Source organism: Kogia breviceps, chromosome 2 (genome assembly GCF_026419965.1).
Source record: "Kogia breviceps isolate mKogBre1 chromosome 2, mKogBre1 haplotype 1, whole genome shotgun sequence".
NCBI lineage: Eukaryota > Metazoa > Chordata > Mammalia > Artiodactyla > Physeteridae > Kogia > Kogia breviceps.
The window spans coordinates 183,736,617-183,760,076 of record NC_081311.1 but is presented as its reverse complement, the minus strand read 5'-3'; the positions used below and the strand labels follow the sequence as shown (position 1 = coordinate 183,760,076).

Below are 23,460 nucleotides of genomic sequence, written 5' to 3'. Positions count from 1 at the left end.
GTCATGCATATGCCCAGCCCTGCCCCAGCTCCCAGCTTAGTCACATATACACACAGAGAATTCTTTATGCCTCTTTATTCCCAACTCAGTCAGCACTTTATAAAACCAGACTGGAGGCAGAGAGGCCTGAGAAGGCCCCCTTCCCCGCGCCCAAACTCAGCCAAGTTCTGAAAGATCTGCCTCTCCCCGTGGAGGGGACTCTGGGAGTGGGGCTGGGGCAGGGGAATTGGGAGCTGGGCCAGGCCTGCTGGACCACACACACCCCCTGCCAAAAGGGAAGCTGGGCCTGGAGAGGGGCAGGAAGCAGGACCAGCCCAGCAGTCCTGAGTCCTGGGGGCCTGCCCTCTCCTGCTGACACGCTAGGGCTGGGACCCCGGCTGTCTGTCTCTAAATTACCGACCCTCATAGCCCCACCCACCTGCTACATCTGTATCCCCACCCCCGCCCTGTCCTCCCTAAATATATACAAATGTACAGAGGGTTCCACCCCCCTTTCTCCTCCCCTCCACTCCCCTCCACTGGGGCCCATGGCCTGGTCTCCAGCCCTCCCTGGGCACCAGCCTGGGGGTGGAGGGTGTGGATAAGAGGGACCCTTGTGCCAAGCAGCTGGCACTAGGGTGGGTGAGAGCAGGGACCGAGTCCCCACCCTCCCAGTGAGCACCGCCCTCTTCCCCTCAGCTTTGGGCTGCCCCCAAGCCTTCGGTCCTAAGAGCGGGAGGCTACAGCGGGGATCTGGGCCGGAGTCCTAGACTCCTGGGTCCTTTTGGACGCAGCACCATCCTAGCAAGCGAAGTCTTCAAAGAGGCCCCCCGGGGGGTGGTGGTTTGGGAGCAGGCCGCCGGTGCCTCCGCCTTCAGTGCGGCCCTGGCTTGGGCAGGGACTCTGCGAGGCGAAGAGGGGGTGGGACAGGGAGAGCTCATGTGGTACCCCCAGGCCTCACACAGCCAGCCTTGCCCTGTCCCCCGGGACAGAGGCCTCCGGGGAGCCCAGGAACCCCTTCCCGCAGGCTAGTTCAGATGGGGGGATTCAGTCCTGGGAGAGGACGCTGGCTGCATACTCTACAGCGCTCACCCTCACCTGCTCCTTCAGTTCCTGAAGCCCCAAAGTGGAGATGCCCCCAGTGGCGGTCCGGAGGGGGGTCTTGGGACGACGCCACGCCCGCCTCAGTCGGTCCCAGGACACCTGGGGGTTCGGGGTGGGGGATTAGCAATGGGCTCAGGAGACTCACTAGAGGAGAAGGACGGGCCTCACCAGGCCCACCTCCTAGGACTTGCTGGCCCAGCAAACCCCCACTAGGACGCCCCAGTCCTCCTCACCCATCCCCCTCTCCTGACTTCTCAGTGCGCTGGGGCCTTCCCACCAGTCAAGGGACGCTGGTAAATAACGCCGAGCTTGACGTCCGGCCAGTCCAGCTCCACCAGGAAGCCTGCACTGCCCCTCTGCTTTCCCCCCAGCCCCTCCTCCTACCCGCCCCTCCCCATCTGGGCGGCCCCCACCAGGGCCCCATCCCTTGCCTCATAGATGTAGTCTAGGATCTCCAGCAGCGTGAGGACGCTGGCTCCGATGAATAAGGCCATCTGCCCCCCGAGGTCTCCTGGGGAGCACGAGAGCAGGGTCAGAGGGAGGAGGCTGGTCCGGTCCCCCCCCCACCCCGGGAGAGTCGGGGCCGGGACTCACCCAGCAGGGCCGACAGGCCGTAGGCTGCTCGCTGCTCCACGGCCTCGGATGTCAGGGCTTCAAAAAAGACGTCTAGGACCAGGAAGTTCTCCCTGCAGAGACAGGAAGCAGGGTATCCCTAAGGGGCCGCCTTCCTGAGGAGACGGCTGGCGGGACATCCCAGGCCCAGCGGATCCGGATCTGAGGCCCCCCTGTGCCAAGAAGCTCCCAAAGGCTGTGTGAGGGGAGACAGGCCCAGATGCCCGTCAGCTTCATCTTTTGAGGGCTAGCAAAGGGCCTGGGAGAATAAAACAAAACTCCTGAGCCGGCAAGATTTCCCCCCCACCCACCCCCCCTTCTCTAAAGCAGCAAATAGTATTCACTTTGCCTCATCCCCATACCTCTCTAGAACCTTCAGTGCCTCCCTATTGCTTGACAGTCTACTCCAGAATTCCTCTTCCAGACTTTCAAGACTGCCCATGATCAGCTGCACTGCACCTTCTTATCCAAACCGCCTTTTCATCTGCTCCTTTCCACACAGCCTCCCTGCTTCTCAGCCCACAGATCTCTAACTGGGGTGCCTCCCCTCTCTCCTCTTCTCACGGACCCAAACCCGGGGTGCTCAGAGGCCCAGCTCATGCCTCCCCTACATCCCCTATGCCCATTCATCTCTCCTGGGGCCTAAGAATCAGTACCACACCTTCAAACATGGCCCCATCCACAAACTGTGGCTTGAGTTTTGTGTTATAATCATCTCTGTTCCCATAGGAGCCAGCGCTGGGCTTGACACTCAGAGGATGCTCAGCATTGGTAGATTGGCTGCAGGGTACCAGGCCCAAGGCTCAGTGGGACCCCTGCTGTGGGCCACCTGGCTCCTCCCCCATCCCTTCCAGTTCCTCTTCCTCTGCACAGCATTCACTGACATGCATTTAACGGCTCCAGGTTGCTGGGGGAGAAAGACATGCAAACAGACATGCAAAAGAGACGCAAACACAAAATAGTGGGTAAATGCACTGACAGAGGTAAGTACAGGGTGCTGTGCGAGTGCAGATGAAAGGTGTTTGGACTAAGAAGGGCTCCCCTGGAGGTGGAGACACAGGATGTGACTTGGAGGATGGGTAGGGGTTAGCTAGAAGAAAAAGACCGTGAAATGCATTCCTGGCAGGACACTCATTATTAACCAAGATGCAGCCCACTCCCAGCCTCCACCATGCACCAGACCTGTTGAGGGTGGCCTCCACCACACACAGACACACACTCACGAACGCACACACGCACACACACACATACATACCGTATGTAGGTCTCATTGCGGTTGTATTTTCTTGCCAGGTACCGGGCTGAGCCCCTGTTGGGGATCCTGACCATGGAGATTTCTTTCCCGTAGCGGGTCAGGTTGCAGGGGGTAGGGCAGAAACACGGGCCTTCGGAGCCCCCACCCAGGGAATCTGCAACACAGAGGCACCAGCTGCTGTGCGGGGTGGGATGGCCCAGAGGCCCACCAGCTGCCGGGAGGAAGCTTAGGGGCTGTCCTGAGGTAGGCACACCCACGCTGAGGGCCTGTTCTGGCCAGCACTGGTGCTGCCTGGAGGACACTGGCTGGGAGTGCCTTCCTGGACCAGCTCCGGATGGCCCAAGGAAGTGGGTGGAGGCAGAACCCCAGCACACACTCCTGTAGGCTCGTCCCTCTGCTGCCCAGCCCCCTGGGACAGAGAGGTCCTCATGGCTCGGAGGGAGGGCACGGGCCATCCACCAGAGCTAATCAACCACATGAGGCCTCAGACACATGACGGACGGGCTTGGAGAGGATGCTGGGATGAATGGGATCTATGCACGTATTCACATATGCCTATGGCTGAGTGGATGGATGAGTGGATACATGGATGGATGGATGCACGGACAGAAGAACAACTGGGCAGGGTTACTATGCTCAGTATGCTGGGTTTTCTCTGTTCGCCCCTTCAGATCCACTCTCCACTCTCCCCACCTTGCTCTGTCCCAGGATGGTGATCTCTGCCAAATGCATCACCTAGACTCCCTGTCCTATGGCTTTGGGTTGGGCTTGGCCAATGGGAGGCCCCATCAGGGTCACAGGGCAAGGAGGGGAGAGATGTCAGGGTATTTCTTCCCTGGCTTCCTCACTGCAAGGCTTAGGTTGGCAGAGGCTGCGTCCTTCCTCCTGTGGTCCCGGCTCCCGGCTCCTGTCCATCTCAGACAGCCACAGGTCCCTCTCTGGGTGCCAGTAGCAACCCCTTCCTTTGCCCCTTCAGGAGCGGGGCGGGGCGGGGGGAGAAAGGCTCCTTAGTTCTATGGAGTCTCACCACCCCTTGTGTTTCCCTTATTCCCACTTACATCTGTTCCTTCATTAAACACACCTCAATCACCCCTTTGGCAGATGTAGTTGGTGTGTGGGGCAGAGAAGGTGTGATTCTACTGCCCCAGCACCTCACACCCGCCCCCGTGGCCCCAGCATCTGGATTACCGCAGTGCTCTCCTGACCGCTCACCCTATGCCTAGTCTTCCTCTTCCTCCCCGCTTATCCACCCTCACATCTAATCAGAGTCCCCTTCCTAAAATCAGAAGACATTCTTGCCTTGCCTTAAGCCATGGTTGGCCTCCCAGAGCCTCCTCCGCTCTTTCCACGCCCTCCTTTGTTCTCTGACCTCCAGCCACACTGACCTTTCAGGGCTCCAGACACACACGCTCTCTCTGGCCACAGGTCTTTAGCACGAGCTGTTCCCACTGCCTAGAACACGTCCCCCCTTTTCACCTGGCTGACTCTTCCACACCCTTCCGGTCTCAGCTCATATGTCACTCCCTCTGGGAATCCTCCCTTCCTGCCCAGGTGAGGCTGCATGCCCTTGCTGGGGCCCTGTAGGATCGCTGAGGTTCCCCTACACAAGGAGTAACACGCTGTGCTGTGAAGCCCATCCACAGCCCCGCCAGGCAGTAAGCGCCACGAGAGCGGGGCCCTTGTTCCCACTTTAACCTCTGGCACCAGTGCAGGCTGTACACCTCTGTAGAATGAATAAATGAATGAATGAATGAAGTGTGGATCAGGCGAGACCTATAGACAGATGGGGTTGCCTTACCCACACCGATAGCCAGCAGTACATCTTTCCTCATACCAAGGGAGAAGTCATTTCACTTTCCCAGAGAGGCAAGCTCATTGGCTGAACCAAGATGAGAAGCCCCGCCCTTCACTCTCAGTTCCGGTTCTCTGCAACCCCCCACCCTGCTGCCTCCACCACAGCTGCAAAGGTCCTCAGACCCCTGGAGGTATGGGATAAGGCTCAACCCCCAGGAAAAAAAAACCCAGGAAGAGACTGGGAGGAAGGGAGCCAAGGCAGTGAGGAGCAGGGCCCACAGAGAGGTGAGGAGGAGGAGGGGGCAGGAGAGGCAGGGAGGGGAGAAGGCAGCACGGACCCAGTGTGTGGTCAGCACACTCGATGTAGATATTTGGCGGGCAGATGGTCTCATTGCCTGAAAGGAGACAAGATTATTCCTGGAGTCTATAGTTCCATCCACTCTCCCCTCCCATATTCCCAAACGTGGACACACATGCAGGCACACACATAAGTGTGCGCACATGAATTTATACATGCCTGTGCATAGAAGCATGGAGATGTACGCATGCATATATGCACATAAATCCATGCGCGCGTGCACACACGCCTATGCACATGCATTTGCATGCACGTGTTCAAGCACATGCACACAACCTCAAGTACAAAAGTACAGATATGCACAAGTACATGTACACATAAATACATATTAACAAGCACACAAACATGCATGTGTGCATCTCATATGCATACGTGAAAACATGCATAAAATCCCGTACACACACCACGTACACTAACATGGGCACAGACATGCACACATGTTGTCATACACAAGCACCTGCCCCCCTGCACATGAGCGGTGTTCTGCCCTTGGAGGTTCTGGAGCCTGGCAGGGCGACACAGAGGGCTGGCAGGGGGTGGGGTGCCCACCTGGCATGTGCACCATCCGGCAGTGGCAGCGCTGAAGCACAGCCTCCTTTTCACAGCGCAGCCGGCAGGCAGACACACTGTAGGCCGAGTAGCCTTGAAGCTCAGGCTCCCTGAGCCCACTCTCCGCTCTGCAGTTGCCCCAGGGCTGGGGCAGATAGGTCAGCTGCAGAGGTGGGGCATGACGGGGTCACGCACAGATGTCCCACCCGGCCCTCCGGCGCCCACAGCCCCAGGAAAGTCCATGGGAGGGCTGGTGGGATGTGAGCTTCTGGGGGGCAGATCTGGTCAGCATCCCCTCTGAGCCCAAAGGCCCGGCCCTGTGCCTGACCCAGGACCCAGCTGGAGGTGCTCACCCGCTGTTCCTGGCAGGACACAAAGGTCTGGAAGCCTGGGGACACGCCGAAGCCCAGCTGGTGGATGTAGGGTGGCTCCTCCTGGCTGTGGATTTGCACTCGGATGCCTGCCTCAAACGATGTCTCATCTGCACAGTAGAGATGGGGACCTTTGGAAACCCATCCCAGGCAGAGGACCCAGGCCGGAGCCCCTGTCCCTGTCCCGCCTGCATACTTGTCTCTCTCCAGATGGGCAGGTACTCCTCCTGCTGGATGTCCAGCATGATCTCCAGGCCACTGCCCATGCCCCCCACCCGGCTGGCCAGTGAGCTCTGTGGATCCGCGTTGAAGGTATAACACTTCCCATAGCGAGTATAGACCTGGGGATAAGAGACAGGAGCGGGAGGGGCGGGGGTGTGGAGGGGGGGGGAGATGAAAGACAATGCCTTAGGTTTAGGGTTCCCTGTCCCCTGTGACGGCCACCAGACCTGCCTGGTCACCCCTGTCCCATATCCCAGCAACCAACAGACAGCCCAGCCTCCCTTGAGCTCTATCTTTTCTACTGATATCCTCTCTTAGATGATTAAAAGGCACCTCCAGCTTAACATATCGATAGTAGAACTCTTGGACTTCCCTGGTGGCACAGTGGTTAAGAATCCTCCTGCCAATGCAGTGGACACAGATTTGAGCCCTGGTCCGGGAAGATCCCACGTGCTGCGGAACAACTAAGCCCGTGGACCACAGCTACTGAGCCTGTGCTCTAGAGCCCGCGAGCCACAAGTGCTGAGCCCACGTGCCTAGAGACCGTGCTCCACAACGAGAGAAGCCACCGCAATGAGAAGCCCGTGCACCGCAACGAACAGTAGCCCCTGCTCACTGCAACTAGAGAAAGCCCACGTGCAGCAACGAACACCCAACGCAGCCTAAATAAATAAATTTATTTTTAAAAATTAGCAGAACTCTTGATGTCTTCCCAAATCCTGTCCCCGACCCATTCTCCTCTTCTGAGTAAAGGGCCCCACTATCTACCTAGTTTCTCAAGTCAGAATCCCTGAAATCTCCCTCTCCCTGTAGGTTGGTTGCTGGGATATGGGACGGGGTGACCAGGCATACAATCCAGCTGCTGTCCCAGGCAACATCTATTTAGAATCCATCTAGTCTCCTTCCATCTCATGTCCCCCTTTCACCATCATCTCCCCTCCCCACCGCCATGGCAGCAGGCTCCTAACTGGTGTCTTTTGTCTGTCTTTGCCTCTCCCTGCAAGACATTCACTACACAGTAGCCAAAGGGCTCATTCTAAACTGAGGAGATCCAATCAAGTCACTTGCCAACTTGAAGTCCACCAATGGCTTCGCATTTCCCAGAGAATAAAGCCAAATTCCTTCCCTTGCCTGAAAGTCTCCACATGAGGTAACCTTTGCCTCTGTCTCCTGCCTTTCCACTCCCAGATCTCCGAGACAAATTCAAACTTCGGAGCCACTTCCCTCCCCAGGCCTTTGTTCACGCAGTTCCCTCTCCTGGAATGCTCCCCTGCCCCCAGCTGGCATGGCTAGCCGCTCATCTTTTCAGCCTGAGGTTAAGTGTCCCTTCTTCAGATGCACACTCACGTCCCACACACGCGTCCCCAGTTGTCAGCCTCCCCTCATCAAACGCATTGGTTGGTTTGCTCAAAGTCCTCATCAAGACCTGAGACGATCTTGCTTATCTGTTTGCCTCCGTGTTCATTGCTCATTTTCCTTCCACTAGCATTCATGCTGCACAGGGGCAATGAGTCCAGCACCTGGCCCAGCGCGGGGCACAAGGGATACTTTAATAACGCGGTTCCGCCAGCGCAGAAGCAGCCCATCTCCCTTTTCCTCTGCAGAGAGTCCTCCCATGTGGACACCAGATGGCGCTGGAGCCCCGGAGATGGAAGCCGAGGCTCTGGCGGGGACATAGCTGCCGACGGGAGTTGCAAGCAGCTGGGGTGGGGAGGAGGTTGAGCGAGCGGCGGATGGGAGTTCCCCCCTGCCAGGCTCACCCCAAAGAGACCAGCCCCCGGGTCAAACCCATCACCGGCGGCACCTTCCCTGGGGGTGAGGAGGTCAGCGCGCTCACTCACTCTCTCTCTCCCCCCCGCCTCTGTCCTTGGGAACATTTTCACTCTGGTGAAAGCCGAGAGAAAAGGCATGAGGCCGTGTAAGGGAAAAGATTCCTAAATACCTAGCTCCAGAGCAGAGGGAGGCTGTGGAAGGGAGAGGGCTGGGTAGAGGGCAGTAGGAGGGAGGAGTTCTAGGAACTGGGAGCATGGGGGTGCCCTCATTGTGAGGCAGGGCTGTCTCCCATCCCCATCCCCCTAGGTTCACCGCCCTGCTGATTCTCCCCTCTCAAGACACTTCTTCTATCACCCAAACACCCTGCCTCAGATTCCCAAAACAAAAGCACGCAGATAACAAGAACTGTACAGCTTACAAAACATGGCAACATCTGCCACCCCATTTCATCTCCTCAGCCACTCTGGTATCAGGTAGGTTTAATTAGCCTGATTAATACAGATGAGGAAACCAGAGCTCAGAGAGGTGATGTGACTTGCCCAAGGTCACACAGCTTAGGGGGAGAGGTGGAACTCATTGAGATGCAAGACTCAAGGTGTTCCCACAATCTGTTGCTGGCAACTCCTCCAACCCAAGCTTACACCACCCCAAGCCCCAGCTCCTGCTTCAGCCCCACCCAGCTGAAATGAGACTGGAGTCTCAACGCTCGACCCCTTTTCTTCCATCCCTCCTTCCCTTGCACTCCACTCCTCTATACCTTCCTTACTCTCTTCTCCATATCTGCTGCCTCTCAATTCAATTCCTCACCTGTCCCTCCCCCCCTCCTTCTGCACCCTCACCAGCTTCTGGGTTCCAGTCCTTGATGTTGTCTGTATCACCCCTGCCGCAGCTCCCTGTTGTGTGTCCATCTGTGGGGCAGGAGTAGGCATCGCTGACAGTCCCAGAGCATCCGCTCTGCCCCAGGCACTGCACTAAATGCTTAATATGCTCTTTCCAATCGAATCTCACAATCACCCTACATCCTACAGATGAGGAAACTGAGGCTCCGAGAGGTTGGCGGATTTGCCAAGGTCTCCAAGATCAGTGCTTCTCAAACTTTAATGTGCACACAAAGCACCTGGCGATCTTGCTAAAATGCAGATTCGGATTCAGTAAACGTGTGTTGGGCAGCAAGACTGAGATTCTGCATTTCAAACAACCTGCTGGTCTGCAGACCGCACCGTGAGTAGAAGGGCCCTAGTCGTAGGGGCGAGAGTCCAGCGAGACAGCCTGACTCCAGACCTGTGCTTTTACATGTCTCTGGAGGGAGGAGAGCCCTGAAGGGGGCTGGGGGCAAGATCCCTGTGTCCTCAGTGGTGTGGGAAAGGCAGATGGGGGAAATATGTTAAGTATTTGCCCCAACTCTCAAAGCACTCATCCCCTTCCTATTTGGGGCCAAGAAGATGCTGGAATCAGCTCTTGCTGCCGCAGCCATTTTTCAGTGTGTGCTCCAGTTGGGAGGCTAAACAAGGCATGGGCTGCATGGGGGAATCCCAGTAGTGAGCCGCGCACTCGTGCCCCCCAGTGTGCAGCGGCTGACCCCGACCGCTGGGCACTGTCATGGTCTCTCCCATGGGACCATGAACTCCCTGAGGCTGGGAGCCCCGTTTCATCATCTTGGTATCCCCAGAGCCCAGTGCAATTTGCAGAAGGAGGAGTGAGGTCGAGGGAAGGAATGCAAAGTGAACATTATCAAACATTCCCACTGTGTACCGGGTCCTGTACTTTGGATCTGTTTTCTCCTTTGAGCCTCCAAGAAAACCACATGAGGTAAGCACTGTAGCCCCCGTTGCATGTTGAGGAAGCTCAGAGAGGGAACATGACTTGGCTAAGGGCACACAGCAAGTAAATGACAGCAGAGATTCGAGCAGAACTGAGCCTGATGCCAAAGCAGAGTTAGTGCTTATAACACACCTGGTAGGTGTTCAGGGAATGAATGAGTCTGGGAGCCTCCTGAACCTGGGTGGGGCTGGGGCAGCCTCCCTACTTGAGACCTCCACTACATAGACACAGACACAGGTTACATGACCCCGAGCCTCTCCCTGTGCAGGGCAGAGCCAACTGGGAAGGCTTTGGCTCCAATGGCTTCAGATGGTGGTGGCTACCTGGTACGCCTGCCCTTGAGACGACTGAGCAGAGTGGGGGTGACAAAGGGAGACGGGTGGAAGGACTCTGGGTCTGCTGATGGACAATATGCTCTGCAGGGAGTGGACAGGCCAGACCGGCAGGGCCAGGACGCCTGCAGAGCACGGGTCAGGCCCGACTGCGGGGCAGAGCACAGCATTGCCCGGGAGGCGGTCCCTGGGCCAGGCAGGCAGCAGCGGGTGGAGCCCGCCAGCTCCTAAGTGGCAGAACTCTGGTAGCAGCACAGCCCACAACCACAACCTCTTCCATGGAGACGGCACGGCTGCTCTGCCACAGGGTCCCACTGGCTGTCCACTGCCCTCTCCCGAATGGCCCCAGAGGAGGGTGTGTGGACAGGAGTTGAGGGTCCAGAGTCCAGCCACGGAGAGGGGCAGCTCCTGGGCCAGGATGTGCCCTGATGGGCCAAGGGGTCATTTCCAGATCCACCCCCACCAGCCTCAGCCTCTGGGCCCTGTCCCCATCTCAGAGACCACTTTCTTCTTCCGTCTGGCTCTCCCTCTTCTCGGCCCTCCCTTGCTCTCTGCCTTCACTCTTAGGTCCAGACCCCTGGCCCTGGGCTGAACCCCTCCAGACCTAGGCTGGACGACTTCTAGACAGGTCTATGTCCATGCTGCAGGCAGACCCTTGGACCAGCTTCCTTCCTGCCAGCCCTCTGCCTGTTCCTCTCGGACCACCTCCCCTGTAGTGTTGGCCTGGACCCCGCCCTGGGTCTGTCCATCTCCCTAGCCTCGGTCGCCTGATCTGTCTCTCTCTCAGGTCTTTCTCCCTCCTCCTGGCCTGTCTGTCCTCAGCATCTGATCAATTATCCATCTGGCCTGTGTCTCTGTCCCTTGCCCTCTGTCAGCCTGTCCATCCCCCTGGCCTCGTCTTTCTCTCACTGGCCTGGCTGCCCCCCAGCCTCTCTGTTCTTTTGCCCGCTGCATCTCTATACTGTTTCCTTTTCTGTCTATTCTCTAGTCCAGGTGTCCAGTCACTGACTCTTATACTCCTCCTCATGACTTTTCCCTGGGCCTAAAGCCACCTCCTCAAGCCAGGAATCCCTCCCCAGGTGCCCTTCCGTCCTTCTCCCTGCCCTCCCCTCTAGGTCTGCCCTAGACAACGATCAGCGTCGGAGAGATCCATCCAGAGCTTGCTCCTCTGAGCAGTGGCTTCTCTCTCAGTCCCTTGAGTTCCATCTGTCCACAGCTCCCATTTCCTTGAACAGTTCTTCCTGGCTGGCTGGCTGGCATTCTTACCCACCCCTCCCCACCCCCTCATCCTCCCTGAAGTCACGGAGCCCACAGGGTTAACAGGCAATTAGCAGGGCCAGGGCTCAGAGCAGTGGGGGAGGGGGCTCCGGGCCTCCAGGAGATAAGAAGCAGCCAGGAACGGCCAAGGCTGGGCTAATCCCAGTGCTAATCTGCAGCCTGGGCTTTATCTCCAGCGCCTTCTGGGCACCTTGCCTCTGCCAAGGCCTTGGCGCCTCCCCCCGGCCCTCTTTTCCATGGCAGCTTCATCCCTCCAAATTCCATCAGCCCTCTCCTGATGTGGTCCAGCCCCATGCCTCTCACTGAGGCCCCTGGAACGAACTCCCCTTAATCCTGCAGTGCCCTGGGGTCCAGGGTGGGCCAGTGGAAGCGGGTACATCTTCATCTGCCCTGGACTGTGGCTAGCATCCCAAGTCAGATGGCCCTCGGGCCCCAGCTTCACTCAGGGGTGGCCCAAGCATCCAGGTTCAAAGCCTTCTCCTCCTCTGTCCTCGCCAGGGAAGACAGTGCCAACTCAGAATGCCTGGGGTGTCTGCGCTGGTCAGCACTGGGAGGTAACTCAGTCCAAACCCTCGTTGTACAAAGGCCGAATCAGAAGCCTAGAGATGGCAAGGGACATATCCAAGGGCATACAGAAAAAAGAGGGCACATGCAGAACCTGAACCCAGTCCCCCGCCCCCCACTGGGCCCCAGCATTCTCCACTAACCTCCATCACCCCCCTGGGGGGTCAGTAGACCCTGATCCCAGCTCTGGCTCCACCAGTGACAGCTGTGTAACCTTGGTTAGTAAAGTGATTTTTTTACTCCTTTGGTCCTCAGTTTCCTTATCCGTCAGGTGGGGATAGAAATTCCTGCTCGACTTATGTTACAGGTTGGTTATAAGTCTCAAAAGAAATGAAGTAGGTGAAAGGCATTTGCAAGGTAAAATCGTATACATGAGGCCTCCATATTAGTAATAAGAGTGTTGTGGAGACCAGTAAGGCCCAAACTGGGGCAGAGATCGACCATTGAATATGGTGCTGGAAAAGGATCCACCTAAGCTTCATAACATGGAAAAGAGGGGTGCACATTTTGGAGCCTGACAGAATAGGGTTCAAATCCTGGCTCTGCCACCAGCCTTGGACAAACAAGCTTGGGTGGCGATTTAACCTCTCTGAGCCTCAGTTTACTTATCAGTAAAAGGGGAAATGGTAATTCCTCCTCCTAAGGTTAGTAGTGAGGATCAGAGATAAGTCCAGAGGGATGCGTGCAAGGTGCTCGAAAACGCAGGGGAGCCCATTTAGGGAATCTTCTTGCCAAGATGGTGCAGCCATTTGATCTTGGCTCCCCGCTGGGCCCATTCTCACATGGCATCATGCACCTTGGTAAGGGCTCTCTCAGCAATTGTGGGAGAGGATGGAATTCTGTCAGAGCAAACCCCCCAGGGTCTGAGATCTGGCTCTCCTACCAGAGGAGGGTACAGGCCTGCAGCCCTGCCCTTACTGTCTGTGGGATTCGGGTTCAGTCATTTAACCTCTCTGACCCGCCATTTTTCATCTGTAAAATAGGAATAATAATAGGCATCGTTGGAGGTGTTATGAGGAAAGAAAATGTACACAGATAATAGCCACAGTTAACATTTATTCAGTGCTTACTCTGTGTCAAGCACAGTCCTAAGCCTTTTGTATAAATTAACTCCTTAAGTCTCACCAAAACCCTCTACTGGAGGTTTCTAAACATCTCCATTTTACAGACAAGACAGTGGAAGTCCAGAGAGGGTAAGGAGCTGGCCAGAGTCACATGACGTGGCAGAGGAGGGCAGCAGGCGATCTGGCTCTGGCCTCTGCGCTCACAGCCACTGTGTGCTGATACGTACCTGGCACAGCCCCAATGAATAGGAGGTGCTCAAGAAATGGTGGGTGGGGACTTCCCTGGTGGCGCAGTGGTTGGGAATCCGCCTGCCAGTGCAGGGGACACGGGTTCGACCTCTGGTCCAGGAAGATCCCACATGCCGCGGAGCAACTAAGCCTGTGCACCACAACTACTGAGCCCGCGCGCCTAGAGCCCATGCTCCACAACAAGAGAAGCCACTGCATTGAGAGGCCCGCAACACCGCAACAAAGAGTATTGCCATAACTAGAGAAAGCCCGAGGGCAGCAACGAAGACCCGACGCAAGCAAAAATAAATAAATAAATAAATGAATAAATTTATTAAAAAAAAAAAAGAAATGGTGGGTGTTCACATCACACTTACTTGTCCAACACTGTTCCTTGAGCCTGTACAATATGCCAGGTACTATGCTTGCTGCTGGGGATGATTCCGAGAACAAAATCACTGGTCTCTGCCCTGAGGCAGTTGGCTGTCTGGCCCCAGAGGCATTCATTCATTCCAAAAGTGTTTATTCAGCACCTAGGCTGGGAGCCAGGTATACAGCAGTGGTGAACAAAGCACACAGAACCAACAACCCCAGGGATAGGCAAATCATTACTAACTGGGATAGGTGGTATGTATGATAGGAAGACCAATCCAACTCCCCTGAGAGTGGAACAGGAATTCGACTTGGGTTGGAGAGTAAAGCTTCCCAGAGCAAGTGCACTCATCCACCCAGGAAGGGCATCCGATCACAACACAGTCAGACACAGGGAGAATACGCCCCCACCCCACCCACCCCCACCCCCGGCCCTAGTGCACCTGCCCTCCCCCTACAGGGTCAATGCAGCATCCCCCCAGCCCCCAGCCACCCAGGTGCTCTTCAAGGCGACTTCTCCAAGGTAGAAGTGCCTGTGAGTCTAGGAGGAAATGGGCACGACGTTTGAGCAAATGTAAATGCGTAGGCAGTTAGTGGAGAAGTAGGAGACAGTCAAGGCCCTACGACTCCAGGCTGAGGCCGAGCTGGAGCCTGGAGCCCGGAGCCCTTGGGGCTGTGGAAGAACACGGTGATCTCAGGGAGCGCCGCGTCTCCACTGGAGAGGAGAGAGCGGGGCCTCCAGGACGCAGGTAAACAGCCAAACCTGTTCCCAGGTAGCGACCGCATAGGCCTTAACCCCTAGAAAGTCAGTTGTGCAGACGGGAATATTTTTAATTTGTAACCTTCCCTGACGTTCCAGCCCTCGATGCAAAGTTATTCGTTAAGAGCTTGCCTACACAGTGGATCGCATCCGTGTCCCGGCGGTAGTTCAGGAACCGAGACCGAGGTAGAGGAGATGGAGGAGGTCGTTGGGTGCGCCCGAGCCTCCAGGCTGGGCCCAGCCGCACCCAGAAGGCCGCACCCACCGCCTCGTGCTCCTCGCCGCCCCCCTCGCGGGGCAGGCATCCATCGCGGCGCCCGGGCGCCCTCCCTCCCGTCTCCTCCGGGCTCCTCTGCTCTCCTCCCTGGGTTTGCCTCATTTGCATTCTCCCGGCTCCCGGCTCCTCGGCAAAGTGACCTCCGCACACAGCCGCGCCAAAGGCTTCCACCGCGGAGGGAGACACCGCCTCCCGCCGCCCTCCGCGGCCGGGGAGGAGCGAGGGGCGCGAGCCGGCACGGCGGGGCGGGGGCTCGGGCCCCAGCGGACGGATGCAGAGGGAAAGGCCAGGTGCCGAGGGGCGCAGAGGGACTCGGATGGGATTTGAACCCGCGGCCTCAGATCCTCAGCGGGGCGGGAGTGGGACGCGGAGGTCAGCGCAGGCCGGCGAAGCTGCGGCCCCGAAATGGAACCCCTGCTTGGAACCCGGGGCTCCCCGACACCCCGTTTGCTCCCCCTGCACCCCTACTGCAGGGGAGCCAGCCCTACCGGGCAGTCGCCCAAGGACCCCCAGCCCTTCCGGGGGCCTCCTCAGCCCCCCAGCCCCGCTCTCCTGGGCCACCGAGCCGCCTCCCCTCCCCCCGTTAGGTATTTACACCTTTCACACATTTGTAAAGCTATTATCCTGTCCACGCTTAGTCACCGCTGAGCCAAGCGCCACGGATTTAGCTCCTTTAATCTTTCCTCCTAAATCAATCCTCCATTTCCCCTTAATCATCCCGTGGCTCCTCTCTGAACTCTCTTGCTGCTGCCTATGCCTTTCTGGAACTGTTCCCCCTCTGACTCCAAATGGGTGTCCCAAGGGCATGGTGAACATTTGAGGCGGGGAGTCGGATTTTCAGCGCTGCCAGCCCCGGCCCCGGGGCCTGAAAGCCGGGGAAGAATTGCAGATACCCCCTCCCTCTTCTGGAAAACACACAGCACTCTGAAGCCTCTTATCTCCACCCACGGGGTCTCTGTCCTCCTCCTGCCTTCCCACCCCCATTCTTGTGGGATGGCTCCAAGACCCTAAGCCTCCACCAGGATTTACAAAAAAACAAAAACCCCAAACCCTCAGGCCTCCTGTCCACGGTTCTGGCTGTCCCCGCCCCGTCTGCTCAGCTGCTCCAAGGAGGTGGCATTGCCAGGAGAAGGACAGGGAAACACTGATAACACAGCCTGAGGCTGCCCTCTCATCCCCTCCTCCAGGGAGGCTGTCCATCTCTCCCCACCACCCTGAGTCTCCACCCCGCATTCACTCCCCCTCCTCTGCCCAGTGACCTCAGCCTAAGTAGTCCCGAAGCTCTGCACTCGCAGTGCTCCGTGGGGCGCTCCTGCCTCCCTGCCCCCCTGGTCCTGGTCCTTTCTGTCCCTGGCCAGGGCTTGGCAGAGACAGCCCTGCCATCAGCCGCGAGAGGGAGAGGGTTCCTCCCGAGAAGCAGAAGGGCTGGGGTGGGCGTCCAGGAAGGAGCACGGGTAGAAAAGACGGAGGACAGGAGGGAAACGCGGGGGCCATTTCTTCAAATGCTAATCAGCATCTTCCGGCAGTGCCACGAGAAGCTGAGCTGATAATGAGCCCAGCTCGGGGCTGATTCCTGATTAATGAAGAGGCCACAGGGCTGCAGAGTGGGGCCAGGTGGGGCACGTCCCTCCTGGCATTCTCCGTTGCCCTTGCAGGCCAGCCCCGGGTAACAGTAACAGTCCCTGCCGCTGGTTGCTGGGCTCAAATCCCCCTCCAGCAACTCCACCGGCCAATGGGAGGCAGCCAGGCTGAGAGCGCCCCCTCCAGGAGGGCCTGAGGGGCAGCAGCCAGCAGTGGGGCAGGCGGTGGGGAGGGCAGGCGCGCTGCGTCCTGCAGTCAGAGTTGTAGATGGCCCTCTGAATATTTTTTTTACTCAGGAAATTTTTAATTAAAATAATCAAGACTCGGGGATTCTCTGGACAAGTTGAAAGACCCCCTAATACCGGGCATCCCTGACCACAGGGCAACAGTTAGCTGGGGATGAGAAACAGCTGCTCCCTTCAAGGGTAAGTGACCTTCACTTCTCATACCCCTCCCTTCCCTACTGTGTGCCTTCTCTGACCTGATCTGCCTGGCTCCCGAAGGCAGGACCATCCCTGAACTAGATGCTGAACTAAATGTTCTCAAGGTTCACGCCTCGGGAGAAGGTGGGGCCGGAGGGCACGGAGGGCTGGGCTGGGCTGGGCTGGGCTGGGAGTGAGGGTCAGAAGTAAGCTCATCCGGTAGATGTGAGGCCTCAGTGGGAATCCTCTCCCTTCCTGAGTCCCGAGGGCAAGGGCCCGCCCTCCGGCCCTCGGCGCCAGTGGCAAGGCGTGGAGTTGGATGTTTGTAGAGTAGCCCCTCCCACAATCAAGGAGTGGGTGCAGAGACTGTCAGTAGCGGCCTGACCACACCAGGGAAGGGGCGGGCTCAGGAGGAAGCTTGGGTAGGAGGCAGGGGATGGCGGAGGAGCCTGGAATTGTGGGCTGGGGGAGCCAGAGAGTGACGGAGGGCTGGCACGCAGCCCCCTCTGCCTCAGAGCCGCCCCGACTGAGCTGGGGTGGGGCTGGGAGGGGAGGGAAGAGGGCAGGGAGGAGGACTGCCCAGCTGGAAGAGGCCTTGTCTAATTGTGCCTGATTAGTAGAGAGGAAGAGAACAGGGCGAGTGATTAATAGTCACGGCTGGTGGGCAGTCACCAGCGTGTGGGGAAGGAGGGTTGGGAGGCGGGGAGGGAAGGCTGAGAGCCCGAGAGAGGATAGAAACAGGGAAGCGCCCACAGGTCTCTGGTCACCTGCCCCTCCAGGGGCTGCCTGGACCCCGGAAGACCCCACAGAGAGGGGCTGGCCCTCCCCCTGCCTTCTCATGGCTTCTCTACCTTCCCCATGCCTCAATTTTCCAGACAACAGAATGGAAAAGACCAAGGGCACGTCCTGCACCTGGGAAGAAAGGTGCATCCGTCCGCGTGGTGTTTCCAGACACCTCGATGTCCCCAGACACAGGTCCCATCCTCAGCTCAACCTGGGACCTCAGTCCGGAGAGTAGATGGCTGGACTTCTGATCACAACCCACCCCCATCCCTTTATATCCTTTGACGCCAGTTGGAAAGCCTAGCCCTGCCCAACCTGCCAGCCTGAACCACGTCCCCAGGACCACCCAGAGCAACGGCAGCCACTGGCCACACTCGGCTGTTTGAATAGAACATTCATTCTCTCCGTCACACTAATCACACTGCCATGCTCACTGGCCAGTGTGGCTAGTGACGACCGCGCTGGACAGTGCAGATGCGGGACACTTCCGTCATCACCGAGTCACCGAGTGTTCTGTGGGACAGCCCGGATCTCAAGTGTATGCACTGCCCCACATGCACACGCATGCCTGAATCCCGGGGAAGCTTGGGGAGCATGGGGATGCTATAATAGGGTGGGGGGCGGAGGCTTGAGGGTCAAGAGAGGAGGAAGGCCAGGTGATGGAGACTAGCGAAGATGCCAGCACACAGGTTGGAAAACAGCAGGTGGTGCTGGGAACAGTCAGGTTAAAGAGAGCCAGGGGTTGGGGTGGTGGCATTTCTAACAGCTGACACACTCAGTGCATGTGATGTGTGTGCCAGGCAGCGTGCTATGCCCTTTACAGCCATCTCTTTTAATCCTCACAACCACCCGCATTTTTTTAGGTTCTAATATTCTATATCACGAATACAGAAACTGCGGCTCACGGAAGCTCACTTCTCCAAGGCCACCCAGCCATGGTTTGAATCCAGACCGTCTGGCTCCAGAACCCACACACTTGACCATTCCACCGTACAGTCCCCGGCTGAGAGGAGACACTGGAATTTAGAGCTGCATTTTACAGCTGAAGAAACAGAAGCCTAGGAAGAAAGAGTGATTTCTGCCTTCTAGTAAGTGGGCAGGCTGAGAGCAGCCGCATGGGGGGAAAGTATCGATGGGGCTTGGCGCGATGGGGTGGGGGAGCGGATGGTGGTAGGAATTGAGGAGAAAGAGAGAGAACATATACGTGGTGGTGGAAGGAGGAGGTGGAGGTGGGAGTGGGTTGGTATGAGACTGGGTGAGGAGGGGGGCGGGAAAGAGAAGAGATGGGGCGAGCTGGGTGGAGGGGCATATGGGTGGAGAGGTGGGAGCATCACTCTCTGTCGCCTCTCTCCCCTCCCCTCCTCTCCAAACCTCGCGCAGCCTGCTTCATCCGTTAAGCCTTCCCAGCTCTCTTCAGCCCAGAACGGCCTCTCTCTCTGAACCCAGGCTCTTACTATCCATGTACCTCGTTTGGCAGTTAATCCCGGCACCTCCTGACACTGCTTGCGTGGCTGGTTAACTCTTCCATTGGTTAAGCTTTTGAAGGGTCCCCATCCCAGCTCCACCACAAGACTGGAGGCTGCTTGAGGACAGGGGCTGGGGACCAGGGCTCCCCTTCTTTGTTCTCCACCACAGCACCTGGCAGCGAGCCTGGCACGTAGTAGGTGCTCGTGTTGACTGAGTGACCGATGGGGAGTCAGTGAGGGGACATTAGGAAGGGTGGAGGTGAGAGTGATTGTAGTGGTAACAGAGACAAGAGCAGCAGCTGAGGGGACTGGAGGAGGGCACGTTCCCTGGAGTAAAAATAGGCTGGAAAATGTGACATTTATTAACTTGGATTCCGGGAGAAAGGTCACAGCAAAGAGGGGAGTGGGAACGAGGAAATGGGGAAAGCAACAGAAAACACATACCTTCCCCAAAGCGCGTCGTTGTCTCTGACCGTCTCAGCACACGAGCCCCGGCAGGTTCCCACCACTGATTCCTGCACCCATCACCCCTCCATAGATCCCAAATCCCCATCGTGGGCTCCACATTCTCACCCCGGAGTCTACTGTGGACCTCACGTCCTCATCAGAGACCCCTGAGGTCTCTGTCTCCATACCCCTTCTCCGGTCTTGCCCACGCAATACACCCCCATCTTCCCCGTTACCATGGATCATCCCGTAGCAGCCATAATCCCAGACCCTTGTAAACTGGCAGCAGACTCAGCCTTAGGCTGCCAGGTCCAAGGGAGAGTTACACTCAGCTGATGGGGGTTGGGGTTTGGGCAGAGGGTATGGGGACGAGGCTGAGTGGGGGGGGGGGAGGAACAGGAATTCCCCAGGGGACAGGCGGATCGATCCAAGGGGAATTCCTGGCCCTCCGTGCTTGCTTTGCTCCTTTGCCTCTCATCGTCCTGCTGCAGCCCCAGAGCGGAGACCCACAGACTTCTGTCCTTTTCTCTCCATCCTCAGGGGACCAAAGGGCCTGTGGGATATCCACCCTCACCTCAGCCTGGCTGTCCCCAGCGTCAGAGGGACTCTCCAGCTTTAATCAGGGCGCTCCCTGTTTGTTCCCATATCCTCCAGGCACCTCCTCCTCTCCTGGAGGCCAGGCAGCTACCCCCTGCCTCCCTCACCTTGCTTCCTTGCCCCTCCATCTCTTCCCCCCCTCCCCTCCCCTTCCCCCCAGGCTTCATTACCCTTCCTCTTGCCCTTCCACCCCCCACCGGGGCCTGGGACACAAACTCCCACTCAGGGACACAAAGCCCCCATTGATTTCCGCCCCAACAGCACCTGCTGACACGGGCTCTGTCTCCACCCCCAAAACTCAGGGGTGACGAAGTCTCACAGAGGAGCCCCACTGACCCGAAAGACCACATTCACACACTGCTCCTTAGGGACAATCGCTTGGAGACCGTTGATTTTTTCCTGGAAGAAGGGGCGTACAGCTGGACAACAGGCCAGCACCGTCCCCTCCCCGCCCCAGTTCCTCTCCCAGCACATCCTCCTTCTCGTCCCTTCCTCCATTTCTACGCAACTCCCGCCATCCAGTGGCAGGAGGACCCCGAAGCTGCAGGCACGGTGGGGGCAGGAACACAGGTGGAGCATGTTTCCTGGTGCTACTGAGGCAATGAGTGAATGAGAGCCCGGGTGCGGGCACCGGGCCACGAGAAGGAAAAGGTCCCCATCTGGGGCCGGCGCTGGAGGCTGGGCTGGACGGGCACCACGTCGATGCCACGTACTTGCACGCGCGCTGGGCGGTGGTCACAAGAATGAAAACACACCCCCCCACACACACACCACACGTACACGATGCCAGGGGTAAACCGTGGACTGGGGACAGCAACTCAAGCACCAGGAATAATAGACAGCCTGTGACTATGGGTGAACGGAGCACCAACAGACAGACAGCATACGAGACACCCCCCCCCACACACACACACACCTCACACGCCCGATTGTGGGAGGTGTGCATGGGAGGGTAGCCGAAGCCAACAATCCACTCCACTCCACTCCTCGTGGGAGTGTGTGTGTGTATTTGCACGTATGTGAGAGACGGGGAGCAGGGGCTGAGGTGGATGAGGGTGTCACAAGAGGGGACGGCATCCACGGTGTGACCCTGTCCTCAGCAGCTTAGTAAGAGCTGGGATGTGGACAGGGGGACGGGCAGCTCTCTGGGTGCGTGGGTGTGCAGGTGTGCACGTGAGTGTAGGTGTGTGTGTGTGTGCACGTGCTGGGCAGCAGTGAGGGTGACCCATGCACCTAAGAGTGCATGAGTGATCCTCAGTGTAAGAGCCAGAGCCAGGCAAGGGAGCAACGAGAACCGAGAAACAGAGGGAGGGCCTGGAAAGCGGGAGAAACTGGAGGGGCAGCATGAAAGAGGCATGTGTGAGTGAGTCAGTGAAAGGGGGTGTGTATGAGAGACACAGAGACAGATAAGAGACACTGGCACCCAGTGTACGCAAAGATCGGCTCTATCCAGCCTGCCGGCCGGGCCAGCTCCCCCAGAGGCAGCCCTGAGTCCCTCCTTTGCTGGAGGCCCCAGAACACCCTCTCCCCATCGCCCTTGTTGTGTGGGGAGAAGAATCCAGTGGCCACAGAAGAAAAGGAGAGCAAGAGAAAAGCGGGGGTCACTTGGTCCGGCTGTGGCACTGAGCACCCCTCCCCTGCAAGCTGGCCAGCTCCTGGGCCCCCCAGGCCCACTCCAGGACCCCCGGCCCCCAGACCTAGGCTCTGCAGTGGCGGCAGAGCCCAAAGAGAAGTGGCAGCAGCACGGTAAGCCCCCACGAGCGCCCACCGCTCCATGCTGGGGAGCCCGAGGGCAACACCGGGCTTGGGGGCGACACGAGGCCAGCCTCTGGCGGCCGCAGGAGGGGAAGCCCTGGTGAGGAGGCCCTGCGCACCACTCCCTCCCCCACCGCCGGCCTCTGGTCACCCCGGGCTGGGCGGGCGGGCTGGCAGGACTCACCACGGAGAAGTTGCTGGCGGAGCAGTGGTGCCCGCTGAAGTTGCAGCTCTTGAGCATATCGGCGAGCTGGTGGCCGGTGCGGTTGAGGATGTCTACCATGTCGGGCTCCGGGTAGCGCAGGCCAGCGGCACGGTGTCCGTCCCGGTCCTTGGGGGGCAGCCCGGTCAGATTGGCCAGGTGGAAGATGTCGGCGTCGCTGAGTGCCGAATGCCGGAAACGGTTGATGTTGCAGAGGGTGACGGCCGGGAAGCCCGCCGCTGGGGCTGGGGCAGCCGGGTCCATTACCACCAGGTGAGGCCGGGTCAGGTAGCCCCGGGCCAGGCCGGCCGCCTGGTACAGGAAGGCAGCCAGCGAGGCGAGTAGGGCCAGTGCCCACAGGCTTCTGCGCAGTCCATGGGGGCCTGGGCCACAGGCCCGGCCCAGCCCGTGCAGAGTGCTGGTGCTGGCAAAGGTGGCCAGGTCCCGGGGGGCTGCTGCCCCCCGCGCGGCCCCCAGGAGGCTCTGCTCATCCCCTGCCTCCTTCTCCTTGGGTTTCGCATCCTCCTCTGCAAATTTGATTTTGCACACAATCTCGATCGGCATCTGTGCCCAGCTGCTGGGACTGGCCGGAGCCTCCCTGCCCCTGCCCCTGTCCCTCCCTGGCCAGCAGCCCCCGGTGCCCTCCGGAGTGGTGGCGGGGGGCAGCGGCTGCTCTTCTAAACTCAGGGCAAACGGGAAGAGGACGGGGACAGGGTGGGGGCCTGAGGTGGGGGAGTCACTCCCACTCCCGGCAGCTCCGCAGCCCTGGCGCTGCCGCCGCCGCTGCCGCCTCTGCCGCCGCTTGTCTCTCTCCTCGATCGTCTCCTTGTGGCTTCCCTTATCAGCACCGGCACAGCTGTCAGCCCCTGCGTGTGTCCCTGCGAGCGAGTGAGCGAGGGAGCGAGCGCTGCTCCGCCACGCCGCGCAGCCCCAGCCGCTCCGCTCAGCATGTGCTCTGGAGCCCACCCCGTGCTTAATAATTCAGGACATGTCAACAGCGTTTTTCACCGGCGGCCCGGGCGGCAGGAGCCAGGCCAGGGGAGGGGGGCAGCCCCCAGCCCGGGACAGGGATCGCCCGGCCGTGCTGCCTGAGACCTCGTCGGGAGAGCCCCAAACTCTTGGTACACCCTAGCCATTCGTGGGGTCCCCGCATGGCCCCACTCCCAGGCCACCCGGCGAGGAGCGTTGCACCCGGAGTCCTTCGCTCACTCTGTCACTTTTCTGGACCGCGCCCCAGGAAAGGTCAGCCGACTCCATCCCTGACCTCCCGGCCTCCCTGAGTCCTGACTGCAGCCACCCAGCCACCACCTGACCCCACTACCCCACTCACTGCGGCTTCCAGAAACTCCTTGGGAGAGCCACTTGTTTGAATGAGGGAGGCGGGGAGGGCAGAGCAGAGAAGGGCAGGCGAGACAGACAAGGGGACAATGGTGGCTCCACCAAGATTCTTGGCTTCCCTCCAGCTTTGCTCCCAACTTAACACCCACCATACCC

At 58.6% G+C, this 23,460-nt stretch overlaps 1 protein-coding gene across 2 annotated transcripts; it reads right to left on the bottom strand.

Moving 5' to 3' along the window:
* Positions 1–60: 60 nt before the first annotated feature.
* On the bottom strand, positions 61–22,997 carry ASIC4 (acid sensing ion channel subunit family member 4). 2 transcript variants are annotated; one of them, XM_059055209.2, is made up of 10 exons: positions 21,949–22,997; positions 6,219–6,363; positions 6,005–6,132; positions 5,652–5,814; positions 5,083–5,139; positions 2,951–3,104; positions 1,678–1,769; positions 1,515–1,594; positions 1,078–1,182; positions 61–882 (listed from the first exon to the last, which is right to left on the bottom strand). In XM_059055209.2, exons 1-10 carry the CDS (start codon positions 22,528–22,530, stop codon positions 781–783), a joined length of 1,608 nt encoding a protein of 535 aa, XP_058911192.1. In that variant the 5' UTR covers positions 22,531–22,997; the 3' UTR covers positions 61–780. The 2 variants fall into 2 exon arrangements, with proteins under 2 accessions (XP_058911192.1, XP_066883061.1); XM_067026960.1 differs by having other exon boundaries at positions 5,652–5,796; positions 21,949–22,808.
* Between the last annotated feature and the right edge of the window lie 463 nt (positions 22,998–23,460).

What these genes read in the sequence shown, in the direction of transcription:
- ASIC4 (XM_059055209.2), bottom strand. Translation starts at nt 22,530, where the DNA reads ATGCCGATCGAGATTGTGTGCAAAATCAAATTTGCAGAGGAGGATGCG. An exon ending in GTGTGCTGACCACACACTGG is followed by an intron (nt 3,105 to 5,082) that starts GTCCGTGCTGCC and finishes TCTGTGTTGCAG; the next exon opens with ATTCCCTGGGTGGGGGCTCC. An exon ending in CGCAATGAGACCTACATACG is followed by an intron (nt 1,770 to 2,950) that starts GTATGTATGTGT and finishes CTGTCTCTGCAG; the next exon opens with GGAGAACTTCCTGGTCCTAG.